Source organism: Notolepis coatsorum, assembly GCF_963971535.1.
Source record: "Notolepis coatsorum genome assembly, chromosome: 13".
Classification (NCBI taxonomy): Eukaryota; Metazoa; Chordata; class Actinopteri; order Aulopiformes; family Paralepididae; genus Notolepis; species Notolepis coatsorum.
The window spans coordinates 40,765,665-40,787,958 of record NC_140177.1 but is presented as its reverse complement, the minus strand read 5'-3'; the positions used below and the strand labels follow the sequence as shown (position 1 = coordinate 40,787,958).

At 45.1% G+C, this 22,294-nt stretch overlaps 1 protein-coding gene across 1 annotated transcript in view; it reads left to right on the top strand.

Annotated features, from left to right (window-relative positions):
* The window catches only part of LOC311239037 (major facilitator superfamily domain-containing protein 12-like), a 40,962-nt gene extending 19,589 nt beyond the window's left edge, over positions 1–21,373 (top strand). The window contains exons 7-12 of the mRNA XM_084327263.1: positions 10,147–10,239; positions 10,672–10,764; positions 16,860–17,030; positions 17,232–17,326; positions 19,737–19,867; positions 19,982–21,373. Of these exons, the coding sequence (XP_084183389.1) occupies positions 10,147–10,239; positions 10,672–10,764; positions 16,860–17,030; positions 17,232–17,326; positions 19,737–19,867; positions 19,982–20,064 (666 nt within the window). The 3' untranslated portion in view covers positions 20,065–21,373. The remainder of the gene's footprint in view (positions 1–10,146; positions 10,240–10,671; positions 10,765–16,859; positions 17,031–17,231; positions 17,327–19,736; positions 19,868–19,981) is intronic.
* Positions 21,374–22,294: the final 921 nt, after the last annotated feature.

Sequence of the window (22,294 nt, the reverse complement as noted above, 5' to 3'; positions counted from 1 at the left end):
GCTGTAAATTTTTTATTTTTTTTTATAATTTATATATATATTTTTAATGTATGCACTGGTATCGGATCAGTATCGGTATCGGCCGATACCCAAAGCTTAGGTATCGGAATCGGATCGGGAAGGAAAAAATTGTATCGGAACATGGTTTAGTTCATGGTTCAAAGTAATGGGAAAAGGGTGCTAGCTCGCCATCAATCAGAAGCTAGCCACAAGACTTGCATTCACGCTCTCCAGCACACAGCCTCCCTGCCTGGCACAACAACCACAACAATAGGGTCTATAGTCACAGTCAGGACAGTAGGCTCTACAAGTAGGCTCCCTTAAAACGCTAACGCTATTTAAAAAAAAATACAGTGGAGGTTAAAATAAGAATATGTCTTGGCCTGAAAAAAAGTTCAGTCAGGAGAATTTTTTTTGCTTTAATCCCTGGGTGAGAAGATGTTGAGGTTGGTTTAGGGATGTTAACAATTAATCGAAGATCGATTGATTGATCGTTAAGGATTTACTCGAACACATGACATTTACTCGATCAAACAATGATATGTTACAATGTTGTCTGTCTCTTATTACATTGTAGCCGTCAGTAGAATGGTGTATTTTCAAAGCATGTTTCAATGGATAGATAGAGGGCGCAATATAACTATGACGAGGAGGCGACTACCTCTGGAAAATAAGCAAAGGGAAAAAAACACAAGCGACGACAACGTGCAAAGTTAAGCAGGTTAAGAGAAGCGTTGATTTTGAAAAAATAACCCAAGCCAGTCTGCGCATTTATAGAAAACGGCATGATCGATAATTCAATATGGTTGACGGCGAAGGATTTCGGCAAATGATGCACCTGCTTGAGCCAGCGTACCATATCCCATCCTGAGGCACAACCACCTCGCGCATCAAGGAGAGCTACACCGATGCAAAGTTTGTAGTTGCTCGCGCAGCTAGCTAACATTACAGGTGTTCGCAAGGTTGCATTGACGACAGACAGCTGGACCTACTACATCGCAGAGGACTGGCGAGTAACCACTGCTGTGTTGCTAACTAGAAGTTTACCGGCTCGGCACATTGCAGACCACCTCGCTAGTTAAAAGAAGCCATTCCCCATCCCTGGATAAAAATCCGACTGACTGGTGGAGAGTCAATGCGGGGAGATTCCCCAGGCTGGAATCAAGACCTTGCATGCGAGTCAGTCTGAGACAGGCTATTTATGTTCTATGTAGGCTATATAGTAATACGAATAATAATAGCCTCATTAACTCATTAATTTCTCTGCCAAACCCGAGAAAAGTTGGGTTATCTTAGGGCTGGGGGCGATAAAACGATAACGATAATTATCACGATATATTTTAATAAATAAATAATTAAAAAAATATCAATAAAAATTATTATTATTTCTTTTTGTTTTAGTTTTTGTTGGTGTGACCTGCAACAGGGCAGTTTTAAAACCAGAGACAGTGGACAGACTTGTCTTTCTTGCCTGCAACTTAAAGTAATGGATTTGCTTGTCCAAATGACAATACTGACCAAATTGAGATTTATTTTTCTCTTGTCCATTTATTTAGTTTGCTTTCTAATTTAAAATACAGTTTGAAACCGTCTGTACACAGTAGGCTATGTGTGCTAGCAGAGCTAGTCTCCAGTCGCGAGTCACGGTGCACATGTGCGGTGGTTTGTCCACCAAAAAAGCGCCAAAAGATAGAAAAGAAACTAGCAGAGTCAGAACTATTCAACTCCCCTGGAGCCACAGCCAGCAGAGAAGCCTGTTTACTTTCGCTTTCAAACCAGCTGCAGCCTGAGAACTGGAGTGTGAGGGACTGTAACACTAAAGAATGGCGGCAACGACAAAGAATTGCTGCAAAATAAACATACATCTGTTTTTTTTTTATATACTTATAACAATATCGATAATTATAGATATCGAGTGATATGATATCGTGATATCATTTTTGGCCATATCGCCCAGCCCTACGTTATCTCGCCATGCGGTGAACGCCAAAACCCAGAGAAACCCGAGATTTCTCTGGTTCTGGTCCTTTGATCCCCGTTCTATACTGTCAGCCGGAGCCATCGTTGGAATTGCAATGACGATCGAATATCACCAGGTGGCAGTATCGCCTACCTTTGAACTGGAATGGCTTACATTTACATTTAGTCATTTTGCTGACGCTTTTATCCAAAGCGACTTACAAGTTCTGTACGACAAGTCATCAGGAAGGGCACAACTCTATCAGCTGAGTAACAATGTTCATCAAAGTGTTGAGTGCTACAGTGTAGGTTAGTTGGTTGGTGTGGATACACGTTTTCCTATATTTTTTTTGGCAAGGGCTCCTCCTCCTGCCTGAACAGAGAGACACAGCGATCGCCTCGAAATTTTGTTGCCTGAAGCGTATTTCCCATATAAACGAGTATAGACATATACACTGGTAATTACGATGGCGATGCGATCACTTGGAATTATTCTTTTTGGAATACCTTCTGGCTAAGGTAAGGTATATTCTATGTCTATTTTACCAAACCTGAAACATGTTTTTGTAACGATCACAGTTTTATGTTTTACCGGACGTAAAACATGCTCGACAAACACGAACACAGTTTTGAGTTAAAACGACCCCCCCCCCCCCTTGATGATTTTGTGAAGACACATATGTACATATATGTAAAATGGCGGAGCCATATCCATTATGAGAATGGAACTGTACATACAGTAGATTTCATTCACAGTTCTTGCTGCACGCCTGGAGATACTAAATCTAAATTTAACTCTGGCACAAATTTGGAAAGAGGAGATTTGGCCCAATCCATAGATGTGCGAGTTGGCTATAATAAGGTAATTTATAGGCCTGGTATTCTATATTCTATAATAATATTTCAAATTGCATGTGTCCGGATGGCAGAATTCAGTACTGTATCTACAAAACATTCTGTTTAATCATCTTCCCTTTATTCATTTGCTTATTTTTCATGTCTGGTCATTTTTAGCATGGTGTTATTCACTGTCAAAGATGCAAAGAAAAATCATAATTTATATTCTCCTTTGTTTAATCACAATTTACTCAAGCCTAGTAACAGACACAATAGTTCTGACACTAGGAATACATTCCATGAGATCCATATATGTCCCTAGATACCAAGACATGCTAATGGACCTTGTAGAAGTGGAGCAATCTTCCATTTACTTAGGTATGTATTTTTAGGCGGATTTTCAGAAAATAGGGCTTAACAGCTTAAAGTCGACACAAATGTGTTTTAATATGTCTAGGCCTCTAGATTTCTATGTTTCATGCAATGTTGAGCGAATGCAATATGTCACTGCTGCGGAAATAAAGCTTTTGATTGAGGAAACATACATTTGTTTTTGTTTGGTAAATTAGGTATTTTCTGTTACAATTAATCGATTGATTGATTGTTAACGTTATGTAAGGGGCTGAGGGGAATGGTGATCAATGGATGCTATGTTCCTGCCTGTTGGCTCCCCCCAATGGAGAGAAGAAGACTGACAGCTGCACACAGGCAGACCCACACACAGCTGTCTTTCAATTAGCAATCAGCATGCCTCTCAAAGAGGACAGACCAAGAACATCAGAGTGTGTCTTGGAATGGAGAGTGGGAGAGCTGTTGGGAGACAACCAAACTGTGAGTTAACAGCCGGTAAGCCGGACAGCGGCCCGGCCTAGTTAAAGACTGGACTATAGCAAAGACAGTTAAGTGCTTCACTGGGAGCCAGTATGATTTTTGTTGGTTTCTTAATTTTCTGTTTTGTTTAAATAAATGCCCCTGGCCATTGCCCAGCGGGGAGCTAAAGCTGTTTGACTGTGTGTTTGATTATTTGTACAACCATATTGCACCTTTCACCTACCCCTGTCTGCTACCTTTGTTACATTGTTGGAGAATGCGGGCACTGCAATTTGTTTGTACAATAATCAGACACTGTTAGGAGCAGCATGGAGAACCTGGTGATGCAGCTGTTAAAGGACAATGAGGAGCAGAAGGCTATGCACCGGGAGCTCCTGGCAGAACAAAGGCAGCAGAATGCTCTCATATATGCAGAGATGAAGAAAGGTACGGCGCCAGGCCCTACCCATCACAGTGGAGCTGGGGGTCAACCCAACCCCAACAGATTTATCCCCAAGATGACTGAAAATGATGATGTGGAAGCCTATTTTCTGGCATTTGAACGAACAGCCACCAGGGAGGAGTGGGCTGACCTCTCCCCTGAACAAGCTCAGGTATATACCCATCTAAAAAAAGAGACTTTGGCTAGGTATGGTTACAGCCTGCATGCTCGAGCTCAAAGATTTCATGAGTGGAAATACACTCCAGAGATGTCTGCCAGAGCCCAGCTGTATGACCTAGCTCGTTTGGGCAAATCCTGGCTGACTAATGACCCAGAGGGGGTGAGTGTGTTGGAGAGAGTGGTTATGGACAAATTTATCCGTACATTACCCTATGATGCCAAGAAAATGGTGAGCCATGGTAACCCAACCGGGATTGATGATCTGGTCAATCTTGTTGAAAGCCACCAGGTCAAAATTGAACTGCTAAAGTCAGGAAGGACTGAGCGACCAGAGGCTGGGAAAAACAGGAAAGTCCCAGAGAAGGCCAGAGTGTGGGAAAAAGAACCAGAGCAAGAAGACCAGGTGCTGAGACGCAGACGGTTCCCAGTACTTGGGGATAGGAGGAGGTGCTTTGAGTGTGGAGAGGTGGGACACCTCGCCTGGGACTGCCCCACAAGGGATGAATCCATGCCTACTGCAGCCTCGGCTGGTGGAGGCTCAGGGAGGCCTTGCCACCTACTGGACTCCTGTTGGGCCACCGAATGCTCCCCTCCCCACATGGTGCCGGTAAAGATAAATGGAAAGGATGCAGGAGCACTGGTGGATTCAGGTAGTTCAGTCTCACTGGTCCAACCCCATCTCCTTGACCAGCTGGAACCTGGTGAGTCGATACCTGTGTCCTGTGTTCATGGGGATACCAGGGAATATCCTGTGGGTAAGGTTCAGCTCACCACACCTCAGGGTACCTGTGAACTGAAGGTGGGAGTGGTTCCCCGTCTACCCGTCCCGGTGCTGGTTGGCCGAGACTGCCCCCTCTATGAGAAACTATACCGGAGGAAAAAGGTGAGCGAGAGAACTCCATATACTCGATGTAATGTAACCTCAAAAGGACGCAAACGTGTACTAACTTCCCCAAAGGTGTATTCCCCAGGAGGAGAGACCTCCAAGCTGGTGTGTGTTGCTCCGGAGAATGATGACCAGAGCTCCACAGGGCCCAGCTCAGAAGAGGAGTTGGAGAACCCATTTGCTTCCTTTCCAGATGAAGTGAGCTCGGGGGAAGCCAAGCAGGGAGCCCAGCCCTTACCCCGGTTGAGAGGACAGTTTGGTACGGCCCAGTTGGGGGATCCCAATCTGCTGCATGCTCGGAGCAATGTGCAAGAGATAGAAGGGAAACTGGCTCCCGGGGTGAGTAAACTCTCATATCCCCATTTTCTGATAAAAAAATCAACTTCTCTACTATGCTCAGATGGTGGACAGTCAAAAAAGATGTTTGCTAGTGGTGCCCAAACAGTATGTGTCCACAGTTTTACACCTGGCCCACAGCCATGTCCTCGGGGCCCATCTAGGGGTCGAGAAGACCAGAGACCGTATCAGGGGACGGTTCTATTGGCCAGGAGTGGTAAGAGCGGTAACAGACTACTGTCGCACATGCCCAGAATGTCAAAAGATGGCACCAAAACCCCACTTCAAAAATCCACTGATACCATTGCAGATTATTGAGGTGCCCTTTGATAGGATTGCCATGGACCTAGTGGGACCACTAGTGAAATCTGCAAGGGGACACCAATATATCCTTGTTGTCCTTGACTATGCCACCAGGTATCCTGAGGCCATTCCCCTCCGGAACATGACAACGAAGGGCATTGCACGGGAGCTGCTCCAGATGTTCAGCAGAGTTGGGATACCCGGAGAGATACTTACGGACCAAGGGACCCCCTTTATGTCTAGGATCATGAAGGACATGTGTCGGCTCCTCAAGGTAAAGCAAATTAGAACTTCAGTATACCACTCACAAACGGATGGTTTGGTCGAAAGATTTAACAAGACCCTGAAGTCCATGCTCCAGAAAGGTGTTGATAAGGATGGCAGGGACTGGGATCAGTTGCTGCCTTACCTCATGTTTTCCATTAGAGAAGTACCACAGGCATCTACAGGATTCTCACCATTTGAACTCCTGTATGGAAGGCAACCAAGGGGCCTGCTTGATGTGGCTAGAGAGGCCTGGGAGGAGCAGCCCAGCCCACATTGCAGCCTGGTGGAACATGTGGAGGTGATGCGGGACCGCATGAAGGTACTGTGGCCAATGGTAAGGGAACATATGTCATAAGCCCAAAGACGAGTCTATAATAGGGGTGCACAGCCACGTGAGTTCCAACCTGGGGACAAAGTGTTGGTACTGGTACCCACCACTGACCACAAGTTTCTGGCCTCCTGGCACGGACCATATGAGGTGGCCGAAAGGGTAGGCCCAGTTAACTACAAAGTGCGCCAGCCAGGACGCCGAAAGCCTATTCAAATCTATCATGTCAACCTGCTTAAGATGTGGTATGCCAGAGATGTGCTGGTATCTTGTGTTTCTCCTTGTGTCTTCCCTTACTCACCAAGGGATGAAGGTGTCGAGGTGACGTATGGGCCAGGGCTCTCAAAAATGCAGCTGCAGCAGATGAAGGAATTGGTGCAGAGAGCCTCAGGTGTGTTCTCCAGTGTACCAGGCCAGACCACCCTGGTGGAACACCACATCCAGACAGAGCCAGGTCGGAAGGTGAAAATGCGGCCTTACAGAACCCTAGAAGCCACGAGGGTCATCATTGAAGAAGAGGTCAAGAAGATGCTGACACTGGGCGTCATAGAGGAGTCCTATAGTGAATGGGCTAGCCCGATCATCCTGGTCCCTAAGCCAGACAACACAAAAAGGTTCTGTAATGATTTTCGGAAGCTTAATGAAATATCTAAATTTGATGCCTATCCCTTGCCTAGGGTTGACGAGCTGATTGACCGGCTGGGGGAGGCCCGGTACATCAGCACCCTGGATCTAACCAAGGGGTATTGGCAGGTGCCTCTAGCTGCTGACTCCAAGGAGAAGACTTTGTTTGCCCCACAGGGCTGTACCAATACACAGTGTTGCCCATTGGCCTGCATGGAGCCCCAGCCACCTTCCAAAGGCTAATGGACAAAGTGTTGAGACCTCACCGTGAGTATGCAGCTGCATATCTGGATGATGTGGTAATCCACAGTGAGGACTGGGAGAGCCACTTGGACAGGCTTGCTACGGTATTAGAGGCTCTCCGCAAAGCAGGTTTAACAGCCAATCCAAAGAAGTGCAAGCTTGGTTTGGAGGAGGCTGAATACCTGGGTTTCACCATCGGACGAGGAAATGTGAAACCACAGGAGCGTAAGGTTCAGTCCATTGAGGAGTGACCCCGACCAGCAACTAAGAGACAGGTAAAGACCTTCCTGGGACTTACCTCCTATTACTCTCGTTTCATCCCTAACTACTCCTCTATAGCTGCTCCCCTCACAGACCTAACCAAAGCCACCAAGCCCCTCATGGTGGAATGGACGGAAGAGGCAGAGAAGGCGTTCCAGGGTCTCAGAGAGGCACTTTGTGCACGGCCCGTGCTGGTCACCCCGGATTTCACGCAGGAGATAAAAAGATAAGAGTAAGATATTCCTTTATTGATCCCCTTGGGGAAATTCCAGTGACACACACATACAGCTCACATACAGATGATCGTGCAAACAGATGCGTCAGAGGTGGGAGTAGGAGCCGTACTCTCTCAAGAGATACGAGGTGAGGAACATCCAGTACTCTACATCAGTAGGAAGCTGAACCAAAGGGAGCAAGGATATGCCACGGTAGAGAAGGAAGGACTGGCTATCAAGTGGGCACTGGAGCGTCTCAGATATTATCTGGTGGGCCGACATTTCTCTCTCGTAACTGACCATGTACCCCTAGTCTGGATGTCCAAAAAGAAGGAGACTAATGCTTGAGTCGGTAGATGGTTTCTTTCCTTGCAAGAGTTTGATTTCTCTGTGATCCACAGGTCGGGAGCCAAACACGGGAACGCAGACACCCTGTCCCGGAGAGATGCCCTCTGGACCTTATTTGCCTCTCCTAAGCAGGGACTGAAGGGGGGGGGGGGTATGTAAGGGGCTGAGGGGAATGGTGATCAATGGATGCTATGTTCCTGCCTGTTGGCTCCCCCCAATGGAGAGAAGAAGACTGACAGCTGCACACAGGCAGACCCACACACAGCTGTCTTTCAATTAGCAATCAGCATACCTCTCAAAGAGGACAGACCAAGAACATCAGAGTGTGTCTTGGAATGGAGAGTGGGAGAGCTGTTGGGAGACAACCAAACTGTGAGTTAACAGCCGGTAAGCCGGACAGCGGCCCGGCCTAGTTAAAGACTGGACTATAGCAAAGACAGTTAGGTGCTTCACTGGGAGCCAGTATGATTTCTGTTGGTTTCTTAATTTTCTGTTTTGTTTAAATAAATGCCCCTGGCCATTGCCCAGCGGGGAGCTAAAGCTGTTTGACTGTGTGTTTGATTATTTGTACAACCATATTGCACCTTCCACCTACCCGTCTGCTACCTTTGTTACAGTTATCAATGATCGAGTAAGGAACGTGCTTACAATTTGCAACCCTAGGTTGGTTACTATTATTAAAGGTCCCATGTTTTGCTATTCCTTTCACTATTTGGGCAATTCCTGTGAGTCTATGGAACACATCTGTAAGTATTTCTTTAAAAAAAATCATTGTTTTGTATTTCTAATCAAGTACTCTAAGGCCATGGTACTGGGCTAAAACGGCAACGTTCTATTTTCGAATGATTACGTTTGCATGTCCAAGTTAAAAAGAAACGCAGTTTTGGCAGTAAACGCGTTTTGGAAACTCGCCGAAACTCGCCGACAATGGTGCCATGTGATTTGCGCGAGCCGGATACGGAGCCATTCTGCCCAATGCCCATGCGCAGTAGAGACCTGCACGGTTATTTCCAGTGTTTACAGCAGAGCTGTCCCAATAACTACGGCTACCAACGTGTTGTCAAGTTATTGTTATAAGGAGCCCAGTCCAAAACTACAACAGTCTGCATACCCTTAACAGTTGTGTGTATTGAGCCGTATTGTATTGTACCCATTCTGCAATCTGTTAAATAAAGTTTTCATCCATTTCTACTAGCGTTAATGTTACTACGTTAATAGCCTCGATGCTAACTATATACACGGAGAATGCCATTCACATTAGCATGTAGCTAACAACATCGGAGATCTTTTTGTGAGACTAAACTATCCGCTCTTGGTGGTAAATTGGGTTGATGTTGGTTTTGTTTCATCAACAAATGAGAGGCAGAACACACAGTGAATGTATCCGTTTTGTTTATTGCACTTTCTTTGCTGAAAAATAAATGCTACGTTGGCTAAATGGCTCACGCGAGGTATTTAAAGATGGTGGATTGTTGTTTTTTAGCAGGAATTGTATTGGCACGTTCAACTTTGCTGATTGGTTGAAAATGGCCTTCATGTTTGAACTATATCGCCACCTACTGCTTTGGCATTGTACTACATGTATATACATCACTGTGCTCAGGAGGCAAAACGATGTCTAACTTGCCTGCCATTACGTAGCGTTCTGAAAAACGAAACTGAAACATAAAACTGAAAACGAAAACTGGCCCTAGTGTAACCGCAGCCTAAAGCAGCATTTTTCCACTTCAAGATTTCAAGCTGTTTTGGGCTGGGCTTCGCCCATAAGCAATAGATCCGTGCGTGCGTGTGCGCTGTGTGAGCGGCTCCTCGCGATTGTGTGTAAAATGCAGAATGGCTTAGTTCAATGGGGGAGGATCTTGTGACATGTGAACTGGACTGATACGCCAAAATGAGAATTAGAGACACAGACCACATTGATACAACCCCACATTGCTAGAAAACAATGCTAAACACTGGAAAAGGCCATTTATAAGACATGGGACCTTTAAGATCAGTCTTTCTGTCCCTCCATCCTCTCTATCACCTTCTTGCTCTCTTTCAATTTCTTTCTCCTTGTCCTCCATCTCTTCATCCTCTCTCTCTCTCTCTCTCTCTCTCTCTCTAGGTGGCTGCTCTCTATATGTGTACCAGGTTAATAGTAAATCTGTCTCAGAGCTACATCTCCATGTATCTCATTAATACACTGGAACTGCCCAAGGTAACACACACACACACACACATGCCATACACATACCATACACACGCATGCACCACACACACCATATACACACACACACACCATAAATACACACACACGCACCATATACACACATATACTCATAATGATGAGAGCTCTTTCTTTTCTCTCTAAGTCTCTCTATCAGAAGTTCATAACAACCATTCCTCTGATGATGTATTTATCTCTCTCTGTCGCTCTCTCTCTAAGTCTCTATCAGAAGTTCATAGCAGCCATTCCTCTGATGATGTATTTCTATCTCTGTCGCTCTCTCTCTAAGTCTCTCTATCAGAAGTTCATAGCAACCATTCCTTTGATGATCTATTTCTCTCTCTCTATGTCTCTCTATCAGAAGTTCATAGCAACCATTCCTTTGATGATCTATTTCTCTCTCTCTCTATGTCTCTTTATCAGAAGTTCATAGCCACCATTCCTCTGGTGATGTATCTGAGTGGATTTATCTCTTCCTTCATCATGAAGCCGATCAGCCGTCTGATTGGTACATCTGTGAGTCACATGATCACAATGTTGTCTAGTCTAACGTAATTTTATCTAGTCTAACGTAATGTTATCTAGGCTAACATAATGTTATCTAGTCTAACGTAATGTTATCTAGTCTAATGTAATGTTATCTAGGCTAATGTAATGTTATCTAGTCTAATGTAATGTTATCTATTTTAATGTAATGTTATCTAGTCTAATGTAATGTTATTTATTTTAACTCATTGAACGCCAAAAACGAGTTTTATTATTATTATTATACTAACTAAACTTGTTGTGTGATCCTGGTACCTCTGAGTGAATTCGAATTGAAATGATGATCGAATCCCGATAGGTGGCAGTTTCGAATTGCAGCCTTCCGTAGGTGCTCTTTAAGAGCGGTTTTGAATGTGGGTAGGGATTCACATCTTTTTACGGCTGTGGGTAGGGCGTTCCACATGTTGTGGCATAATTGCGACACCCCAGGACCTCAACGGGAGCCACATACACAATACACTATTCAGTAATCAAAAATTTCCAAATTTATATGCGTTTATCATGCCCTCGGACCCCCCTAGCCTGAAACCTATATTATTTCCAGGTCAAAGGTAAACACGACCATATTATGTTTCTTCACAAAGCCATCAAGGGGGGGGGGTCATTTTTCCGACGCTGCTATCATTACAAAATCAAATCAAATTTATTTGTAAGGCCCGACAACACACGTTAATGTCCCCATGGGCCGGACAAGTCTTCTTTAAACAAATCAAGAAGAAACATAACAATAAGTCAAGAACAAAATAAGAACACCATAAGGTCCAACAAATTTTAAATAAATGCAAATAAATGAATTTACATTTTACATTTACATTTAGTCATTTAGCTGACGCTTTTATCCAAAGCGACTTACAAGTTCTGTGCGACAAGACAGCAAGAAGGGTATAACTCTATCAGCTGAGTAACAATGTTCATCAAAGTGTTGCGTGTTACAGTGTAGGTTAGTTTATTAGGACAAGTGCATGACATTAAGGTTAGTCGGGGTTAGATTTTTTTTTTTTTTTTTTTATCATTTCAGATAATGGTTGAAGAAGTGAGTCTTTAGTCGACGGCGAAAGATTGGACGGGATTCGGCTGTCCTAACTGGGATGGGTAGTTCATTCCACCATTGTGGGGCAAGGACTGAGAATAGGCGGCTTCTCTTTGATGACCCTCCGGGAGCTTGGATAGGAGTAGATCTGAGGCGGCCAGAAGATGCAGAGCGTAGGGGTCTTGAGGGTGTGTAGTTAGAGACCATTGACCGGAGGTAGGCGGGAGCGGTTCCCTTTGCCGCACGGTATGCTAGGTCGAGGGCCTTGAAGCGGATACGTGCAGCAATGGGGAGCCAGTGCAGGTCCCTAAGAAGTGGGGTGACATGGGCCGACTTCGGTAGGTTTGAGATCAGGCGGGCCGCTGCATTTTGAATGAGTTGAAGAGGCTTGGTGGCAGTGGCCGGGAGGCCAGCTAGCAGTGCGTTGCAGTAGTCGAGGCGGGAGATGACTGTTGATTGGACGAGGAGTTGGGTGGCTTCTTTTGTCAGGAAGGGGCGTATCCTTCTGACGTTGCTCAGGAGGAATCTGCAGGTTCTGGTTGTCGCTGCGATGTGAGCAGAGAAGTTCAACTGGTCGTCGAGGACAACACCAAGGTTCTTGGCGGTCGGCGACGCGGTCACAGCTGCATTCTCGACTGTGATGGAGAGGTCGGTCAGGGGGGAGGATTTGGCCGGCAGGTGGAGCAATTCTGTTTTGCTTAGGTTCAGTTTGAGGTGGTTGGTCGTCATCCAGGCGGAGATGTCGGACAGACAGGCCGAGATCCGCTCAGAGACGTGGATATCTGAGGGAGGGAAGGAGAGGAAGAGTTGAGTATCATCGGCATAACAATGATATGAGAAGCCATGAGACGTGATAATGTTACCCAGTGATTTAGTGTAGAGGGAGAAGAGAAGGGGTCCTAGGACCGAGCCCTGGGGGACACCCGTCCGGAGGGGGCGGGTGGCCGACAGAGTCCCTCTCCATGACACTTGGTAGGAGCGGTCATTGAGGTATGATGTCAGCCATGTCAGCGCAGATCCAGCCACTCCCATTCCTGCGAGGGCCGCGAGGAGGATCTGATGGTTGACTGTGTCGAAGGCTGCAGATAGATCTAGGAGAATCAGGACAGAGGAGAGGCCTTTCGCTTTTGCTAAGTGAAGTGCCTCTGTGACCGCAATGAGGGCCGTTTCTGTGGAGTGGCCAGTCCGGAAGCCAGACTGATTGGGGTCTAGGAGGTCATTCTGTAAGAGATAAGCAGTAAGTTGGTTGGATACAGCACGTTCAAGTGTTTTAGAAAGGAAGGAGAGAAGAGAGACAGGGCGATAGTTGGCTATGACGGTGGGGTTCAGGGTTGGTTTTTTTATGAGGGGCGTGACTCTGGCTTGTTTTAGGGAGGTGGGGACCACCCCCGAGTTGAGTGAGGAGTTGATGGTTGCAGTTAGGAATGGGAGGATGTCCGGTGCTATGGTCTGGAGGAGTGGGGAGGGTAGCTGGTCCAGCTGGCATGTAGTCGGACGGTTCGACGTTACCAGTGTCAGGGTCTCTGCTTCTGTAATGGGAGAGAAAGATGACAGAGTGAAGGATGAGGTTCTCGATTCAGCGTTTGGAATGGGTGGGGGTTGGGAGAAGGAGCTGCGGATGTTCTCCACTTTTTCCTCAAAGAAGATCGCAAAGTCTTCGGCAGAAAAAGATGAGGGAGGAGGAGGTGGGGGGGGGGGAGTGAGGAGGGAGGACATGGTAGCATGCAGTTTGCGAAGATTCTTGGCAGAGGCCTCGATCCTATGGTGAAAGAAAGAAGCTTTGGCATTAGTAATGGTTTTGGAGAATGTTAACAAGAGGTTGTGATATGTGTCGATGTCAGCAGTGAGGCGTGACTTTCTATACTTCCTCTCAGCCGCTCTCAGGACCTGTCTTTGTTCTCTCACTGCATCCGTCAGCCATGGACTGGGTGGGGAACGGCGGGCAGGTTTCTCAACGAGGGGACAGAGCTTGTCGAAGGAGGTTGCAAGGGCTGAGAGGAGGGTGGAGGTTGCCATCTCTGTGGGGAGAGCAGAGAAGGTGTCACTCAAAGGTAGAGCGGATATTATGTCAGAGGAGAGGGTGGAGGGGGATAGGGAGGGCAGGTTGCGTCTGAGTGAGACGGTTTGAGTTGGGGTGAAGACTTTTCGGTTAAGCATGAGAGTTAGTGAGAAGGATATGAAGGAATGGTCAGATACATGTAGGGGAGTTACTGTGGTGTTAATGATGCTGGAGTTACGGGAAAATATGAGATCCAAGGAGTTGCCTGCTTTGTGGGTGGGAGGCATGGCAGTGGGAGTCAGGTCAAATTGTTGTAGGAGGGAGACCACTGGGACCGACTGAGATGAGTCAGGCAGGTTGAAGTCGCCCAATAGAAGGAGCGGGGTACCATCTTCCGGTAAGGAGCTTAGAAGCATGTCCAGCTCATCTGTGAAGTGATCGAGGGGACCTGGAGGGCGATAGAGTGTAACAATGGTGAGATTGAAAGGATTAGAGACAGATACTGCATGATATTCGAGGGAGGAGAGTGACAGTTCTGGGAGTTGCGTTAGGTTTGTAGCCCATGAAGGAGATGTCATGAGGCCAGTGCCTCCACCCCGTCTGGAGGGTCGAGGTGTGTGAGTGAAGTTATAGTTTGTAGATAATGCTGCAGGTGTTGACGAGTTATTGGGGGTTATCCAGGTCTCAGTTAGAGCCAGGAGCTGCAGATTTAGACTATGGGCGTAGGCAGTAATGAAGTCAGCTTTCTTGACTGCTGATTGACAATTCCATAAGCCTCCCTGTACTGTGACAGGTGTATTAGTGGCTGTAGGAGGGTAGGAGAGATTAGCCGGGTTGCTAGCAAACTGGCGTGGATGGGTTGATTCTGTTCTTGAGGAGCAGATTGTGGATATAGGTATGAGGCACATTGTGGTGTCAAGAGTGGTAGGAGGAGGTTGAAGGGGGTAGGGAGGAAGCGAGATAGTAGGGAAATAGCAGAGTGGGAGGGAAATATGGGATTATGGTGTACTTAGCACTGGGTGGATCGGTGGATCCCTTTGCAGAGAACTCCAGGAAAACTCCTCCTCTTTGTCCCTCTTCGTTTCTCGACGCTTCGCTGACGCTAAGCCAGCAAGTCTTTAAATCACTATCACTAATTACTGATGAGTGACACCTGCAGCAAAAGGCCACACCTCCAGTTTCTGTCAGCTGGGTGAAACTAATTACAAACAATTTCCACAACACAATTTAGTCACACACTTCAAAATGATGTACACAGTATTATTCAGTTAAAAGATCCTACCCTCTCTGCTGTTGTCCTCAGAATGAATCCAACAGAGAAAAAGCTGGTATTTAAGCAGAAAAACTGTCACAAGTGCCCACTTAACTACATGCACAAAGGCCACACCTCCAGTTTCTGTCAGCTGGGTGAAACTAATTACAAACAATTTCCACAACACAATTTAGTCACACACTTCAAAATGATGTACACAGTATTATTCAGTTAAAAGATCCTACCCTCTCTGCTGTTGTCCTCCGAATGCAATGCGAACACTCCCAGACATACCCCGCGCGAAGGTAAGGAAAAACTCACTAAAACCTAACAATAGGGAAAAATGCACCACAGGCAGTGTGGAGGAGAGAAACCTTAGAAGGGCCATTCAAGGGGGGATCTCCCTTCTTAGATGTCGGTGATAGTAGTGTTGCAGACTGACAGTTGGTAAGCATGCACTCATGTGTGTAGTGAAACACAGATGAGTGCATGCAATAGCAACTGAACATTTTGAAAAATTCAAGATGGAGCTGATGGCGATAGCAACTGAACATTTTGAAAGATTAAAGATAGAGCTGATAGCGAATCCATTTGAGGCACAGGGGTGGCGCAAAGAGGGTTGCGTCCTCCCCGTCTTAATCACGGGGACGTTCAACACTCCGGTCATCGCTCCGAGACAGGGAGACAGGGAGATAGGGGGCAGCGCAGAGAAGGTTGCAACCTCCCCGACATCATCGCGGGACGTCCAGCACTCCGGTCACCACTACGAGACCGCCGGAGACAGGGAGACAGGGAGACAGGAGGGCACGCAGAGAGGGTCGCATCCTCCTGGTCTTCATCACGGGATGTCCGACACTCCGGTCAACACTCCGGTCAACACTCCGGGACAGCAACTCACAGGGAGACGGGGAGACAGGGAGCATGTTTTATGATGGGGTTCGGTAAAATAGACGTAAAATACATGTTACCTTTGTCAGCAGGTACTCCACTCTTGCTCCAAGTGTCTTGGATCAGAACAGGATCAATAAATATAACGTTAGGTGCCCGTTAGCAGCGCCAGGGTAACGTTATCCAGGAACGTACATCCAAACAGCCCGTTTGAAAATACTAGAATCCAACATAGTCTGGTGAAAACGCACCTTATAAGTGTGATCGTTTTGTCTTCTTCTTCATAATCTCCAATAGTTCGCTCGCCATTGCATTGCAGTTCGCAGGGTAGTGGCTACTATTGTGCATCGGAGTGCACCGACTATACCACGGAGCAGAATAGGTTACCTCCGAGTCCTCGGTCGGTTTGACTATAGTATTTTTATGATCTACCAGAAGTGTTGAGTCCAATGTAGTCTGGTGAAAAGGTACATTATCATCCATAAGTGTGATCGTTTTGTCTTCTTCACAATAGTTCGCGATCGCCATTGCTCTGGAGTGCTCTCAACTCCGTCTGCGACTAATCTGGCCAGCAGTGAGTGAGCAAACCCACCCCCCCCCCCCCCCCCCCCCCCACAGTAAACTAGCCCAGTTCAAAAGGTAGGCGATACTGCCACCTATCGGGATTCGGTCGTCATTTCAATTCTAAGTTAATCAGAGGCCACAGGAAGACTCACAAAGGTCTGCGTGAGTGTTTAGAATAATAATAATAAAAAAAAGGAAAACGGAAGAAAAAAACTAGATATCTCGTTTTTGGCGCTCAAGCGTTGGCTTTCAGAAATGAGATATCTAGTTGTTGGCGCTCAATGAGTTAATGTAATGTTATCTATTTTAATGTAATGTCCTCCATTGTTCAGATGACCTACTTCCTGGGCCTGCTGCTGATCATGGCCTTCTCCTATTGGGTGTGGCTAGATGACCACATGGGTCAGCGGGTGTACGGGGCGGCCATCTTGCTAGGGGCGGGGTCAGCCACCATCCTGGTGATGTCACTGTCCATGACTGCTGACCTCATAGCTGATCAAACGGTAGGATGTGTGCGCGTTTGTGTGTGTGGATTAATTCTTGTTTTACATCCACCTCTCTCTCTGTCTATCTCTCTCGGTCTCCCTCTCCCTATCTCTCTCTTTGTCTCTGTGTGTGTGTGTATCTCTCCTCTCTCTCTGTATATCTGTCTCTCTCTTTCTCTGTCTCTCTATTTCTCACTCTCTCTGTCTCTCTCTCCATAGCAAAGTGGAGCATTTGTTTATGGAGCGATGAGTTTTACAGACAAGGTGGCGAACGGAGCTGCAGTGATGGTCATCCAGGCTGTTCACCCCTGCCAGTTAGTACACACACACACACACACACACACACACACACACACACACACACACACACACACACACACACACACACACACACACACACACACATTTTTGTATTTATTGGTTTAAAATACAGAGACAGTGCATATTAAGGAACATTTTACTGTAAATATGCCAGTTTAGCCAGGTTGGCTCATTTTCAACTGTAGTCTCTGGGGCAGGTGACATGAGCACTACAATAAGTAAGACATTAAGGCGGCTGGGTGGCGCAGCGGACATTGTGCTCGTCACCAACACAAGAGACACCGGGTTCAACACCTGTCGGCGTTGCCTCCGGCTTGGGCCGGCCGTCATACTAACTCAATTGGCAGAGTTAGCGGGTAGGAAGTCGAAGGGTGGTAGTCTGGTCGTTGTGAACAGCGACTCCTACAGGTCGGTTGGGGCGCCTGCACAGCAGAGACAGGAAAATGGTGGGGGCAGTGTGAGCTTCCTACACGTTACTCCTCGCCAAATGAGAGTCCTGCTGGCAGGTGAAAAGATGTGACAGGCTGCCTCCACATGTATCGGAGGGGACATGTGATGCAAGGCTTCTATCCTCCCTACAACCGGCCAGTGGGAGGCATATGCGAGCAATGATCAGGACAGGGGAGGGAGAATTGGCATGAGGTAAATTGGGATGGGGAGAAGAATCACAGAAAAAGGAGGAGAAAAAGTAGATAAAAAAAAAGAAAAAAGTAAGACATAGTACAACAATTAAAACACAGTAGGAATCAGTAGGTTACAAGCCCGTTGATAAATCACATGACAATACACTAAAATACATTAAAATACATCAAATACATTAAAATACATCACAACCCCTCAGTTGACCATCTCTCAACTATGATTTTAAGTTCGATTTAAATTAAATGCATCTTTCATCCTCCCTGAGCCATGTTGGCAGACTGTTCCAGGTGTGGGCTGCTCTCACGGAAAAGGCTGCCTGACTAAAAGCAGACCTCCTGGAACTACACAGTCCCCTCTAACAACAGACCTGGTATATCTGTCAGTTAGCTTTTAACACATTTACATCTCCTTAGTGAACTAACAGTTAGCTTTTAATACATTTACATCTCCTTAGTGAACTAACAGTTAGCTTTTAACACATTTACATCTCCTTAGTGAGCTAACTGTTAGCTTTTAGTACATTTACATCTCCTTAGTGAGCTAACTGTTAGCTTTTAACACATTTACATCTCCTTAGTGAGCTAACTGTTAGCTTTCAGCACAACAGATATCTCCAAAACTCTGCAAATCAAAACTATTTGGATGAATAAATATAACAACATTTTATTGATGATTGATGATGATACCTTTAACACTTTGGATGCCACGCCGTGTTTTCCTTTTTACCCCCTTGATGCCCAAACCCACTCCAATGTTAACTTAATATCGTCTAATCTATGTTTTAAATTATGGCTATGTGTCTAATCTGCCCGTCGCTTATCAAAGACTCATTTTCCAGTCAACATTGTCAAGGCAGATTGTTTTTTTATCGCTTCATTTCCGTTTGATAGCATTTTGAAAATCACTCGTTTTCGCGGAAAAAACAACCCTATGATGATAATCGTCTTTTACTGGAATATTCCAGAACGTTGTCATTTGTCGGCCTATTTATGAATCGTTTTCAAATAAACGCTAGATGATCGATAGTATATGTGTGCGCACGCACGCTCGTGCCGCGCGCTGATAATCGCTGCTCTTATTTCCTGGTGGCTTTTACAGTGAAACACACATATATAGTGGAAACGCTTATATCTCTGTGAAAACGAGTCTGATTATCCTAAGACTGATAACATAGATTCCTTACCTGACATCAGATGGTATCCAAATGGTATATTCCAATTCCTGATCACCATTAAAAAAGAATCGATAATTGTATTGATCCACCGTGTGTACAGTATAACACATATTCGCCGTGGCACCAAGGTTCCAGAATGAACTCTGGTAGACCCCGGTTACATCAGTGAGAAGTAAAATGTGGAGTCAGAAATCCGTTCTCCCATTCACTTTCATTGAGTCCAATCCAAAAGGGTGATTTACCATCTGGGAGACGATAGGGGTTTTTCACATCTGAGCGCCGGCGGTGCTTGGATCTCCAACGGTAGGCTCGCTTGATGCAATATGATTTCAGAACGCTAATAAAAAAAAATATTAAAAAAAAATCTCGTGATGGGCATTCAACGGTCGGGGGGTAAACCCGAGAAATCTCGGGCGTGGCATCCAAAGTGTTAAAGGTGACTCAACCATTATATTACAACCTGATTATTCTGTGGTTGAGTCTACATGGTCCTCAATCTTACATCTGATTTATTCCCCCGCCTTTTTCTCTCTTTCTCTCTCTGTCTATCTCTTTCTCTCTCTGTCTATCTCTTTCTCTCTCTCTAGAACAGTAGTGTGTTGTCCGGCGTGTGTGTGGTTCTATCATTACGTCATGGTCATAGTGACGGGGGGCGTGGCTATCGCCGCGACGATAGCTCTATGTACCATCCTCATCTGGCCAATCAGGATCAGACAACGTGAGTTCTACAACTGCGTGTTTGTATGTATATATGTATGTATGTATATATGTACGTTCATTGCTCAATACCTTGTACCCTGTCAAACTAAATGTTCTGTGTGTGTGTGTCTAGGTCTGCCAGTGGTCTCAGGTCTTATTGGTTCTCAGGAGGATTCAGAGGTGAGCTCTGATGGTGTCACAGCTAATGTCAACTAGCCCCGCCTCCACATCGTAACCAACGGTGCCGCAGCTAATGTCAACTAGCCCCGCCTCCACACCATAACCAACGGCGCCACAGCTAATGTCAATTAGCCCCGCCTCCACACTGTAACCGACGGCGCCACAGCTAATGTCAACTAGCCCCGCCTCCACACCGTAAACCGAGAGTTATGGGTGGTTAGCATTATTACCTTCACTGGAGAGAATCTCATTCATTGCAGGACAACACACACCTGAAAGGAGAGTCACCGCTCAGAACCAATAAGAATGGGTTCCAACTGGAGAACAGAAGTACTGAATCCTTATTGGACACTTCTGGACCACATGATGGCATCGACCCTCTTCATCATCCGGTCTCTTTGATTCTCTTCTTTCTTTCCTCAGGATCACAATCAGTATTATGATCATTCCTATATTTTTTTTAATAATTTTTATGGATTTATCTTTCATGAAGAAACAGTGGAAGCCTCAACATTCTGTCAGGTACAACATAACAGACTGACATCCCAATGTTTTTTTGTTTTGTTTTTTTACAATCATTTAAGAGACGAACAAAAAAAATATTTTGATTCCTGGAGACTTTTGAACTGGATACTGTCTCTAATGATGAACACACAGCAACAACAACAGATGCAACGCACAACGGACGCCAACAGGAGACTGATAGACTCTTTCTCCAGAGCGCTCATTTCACTACATTTCAGACTTTACTAAACCTGCTAAGAGAGCGGCTCCCTGGTGTTGCTGAGGGGCATCTTGTGGGGAATGAGGATTGACAGATAAGGTCTGATAGAATGAGGATTGACAGAATATGAGGTCTGATAGAATATGAGGTCTGATAAAACATGAGGATTGAAGTAATTGAAATTCAAATCAACCATTCGCATTGAAAGTTTTGTTTATCCATGATAAAAAAAAAAGAATTTAATTTAAAGTGTAACTAATTGTGGGAAATTGGTTTTAAGCCATAAATATAGGATTCGATTTTTTTCTATAAAAACAGCATTTAAAAGTACCATTTAAAATGAAAAATAGTGCTTGGAAAGTACTTGAAAGTAATTGAATTTCATTTCACAATGTGTGGGAACCCTGGATAGACAGAATATGAGGTCTGATAGAATATGAGGTTTGACAGAATATGAGGTCTGATAGAATATGAGGTGGACAACGATGCACTTGATAATGGACGACATCCAATTCTACTTCTACAGTCGTAAATGGTCTCTTAAATCGGCACTTAAAAAGTATTTGTATTTCACTTGTAAAGAAAGTAAAAAAAAAAAAACTTGGATTCCTCTCCTCCGGAGACTGTGCCTTCTGCCCCTAATGTGTGTTCTGCCTGCTTCAGACCAGCCATCTCGTTTGGACAAATAGCTGGAGTAGATGTAATCCTGACTACTCTAGTTACTGGAATATATGTAATTCTACCTACTCCAGTTACTGGAGTAGATGTTTGAACAACACTTTAAAGTTTTTCACTTCTACTTAATTTTTAAATTCTTTCACTTCTACTTTAGTTCCAACATTTGCTTCTACTTTTACTTCAGTAAGTTTTATTTGTATCCATAAGACTAGTAACAACAGTTACAACTAAATACAGCCATTCATGACTGGGACTTAAAGGGACTGTGGACCAGTAATGATCCATCACATTATTAGATACCAGTAATTACTGCATTTTGAGGGCGGGACTATATTAGACTAAATCAGAAAGATTTAAATAAAATAAAAAAATGTAGTGTGCTCTTCTTTTACTTTTACTAAAGTAAATTCCAAGGCAAGTACTCTTAACTCTGTCTCCTTAGTAAATGTAGGTGAATTACGGTAATAGAATTTTACCTGCGTGAAATATGTAAGCACTGTTTCCAACCCTGGACCTACCAACAGTTACTTCTCAGTTGGATTATTTTATTTAGTTACTTCAGTTTATAGTCAGGATCCAAACAGGGTCGTAAACACTACATCAGGTGGGCCTGTATTTATCAAACTTCTAAGAACAGGGACACCGAACTAAGATCACACTGCCGAGGTCACATGACCATATACACCTCACTACGACTGGTCTCAGATCAGCACTTTGAGATTCTTGATAAATAACATAGACCTGGGAGTAACATTTAACAAGGACAGCGTTCAGATTTTTCTGGTAAATTGATCGACTTGTTTATTATGTGGCGATAGCGTTCAAATGAACATACAAAAATCTTTTGATGTTTTTACCCATATC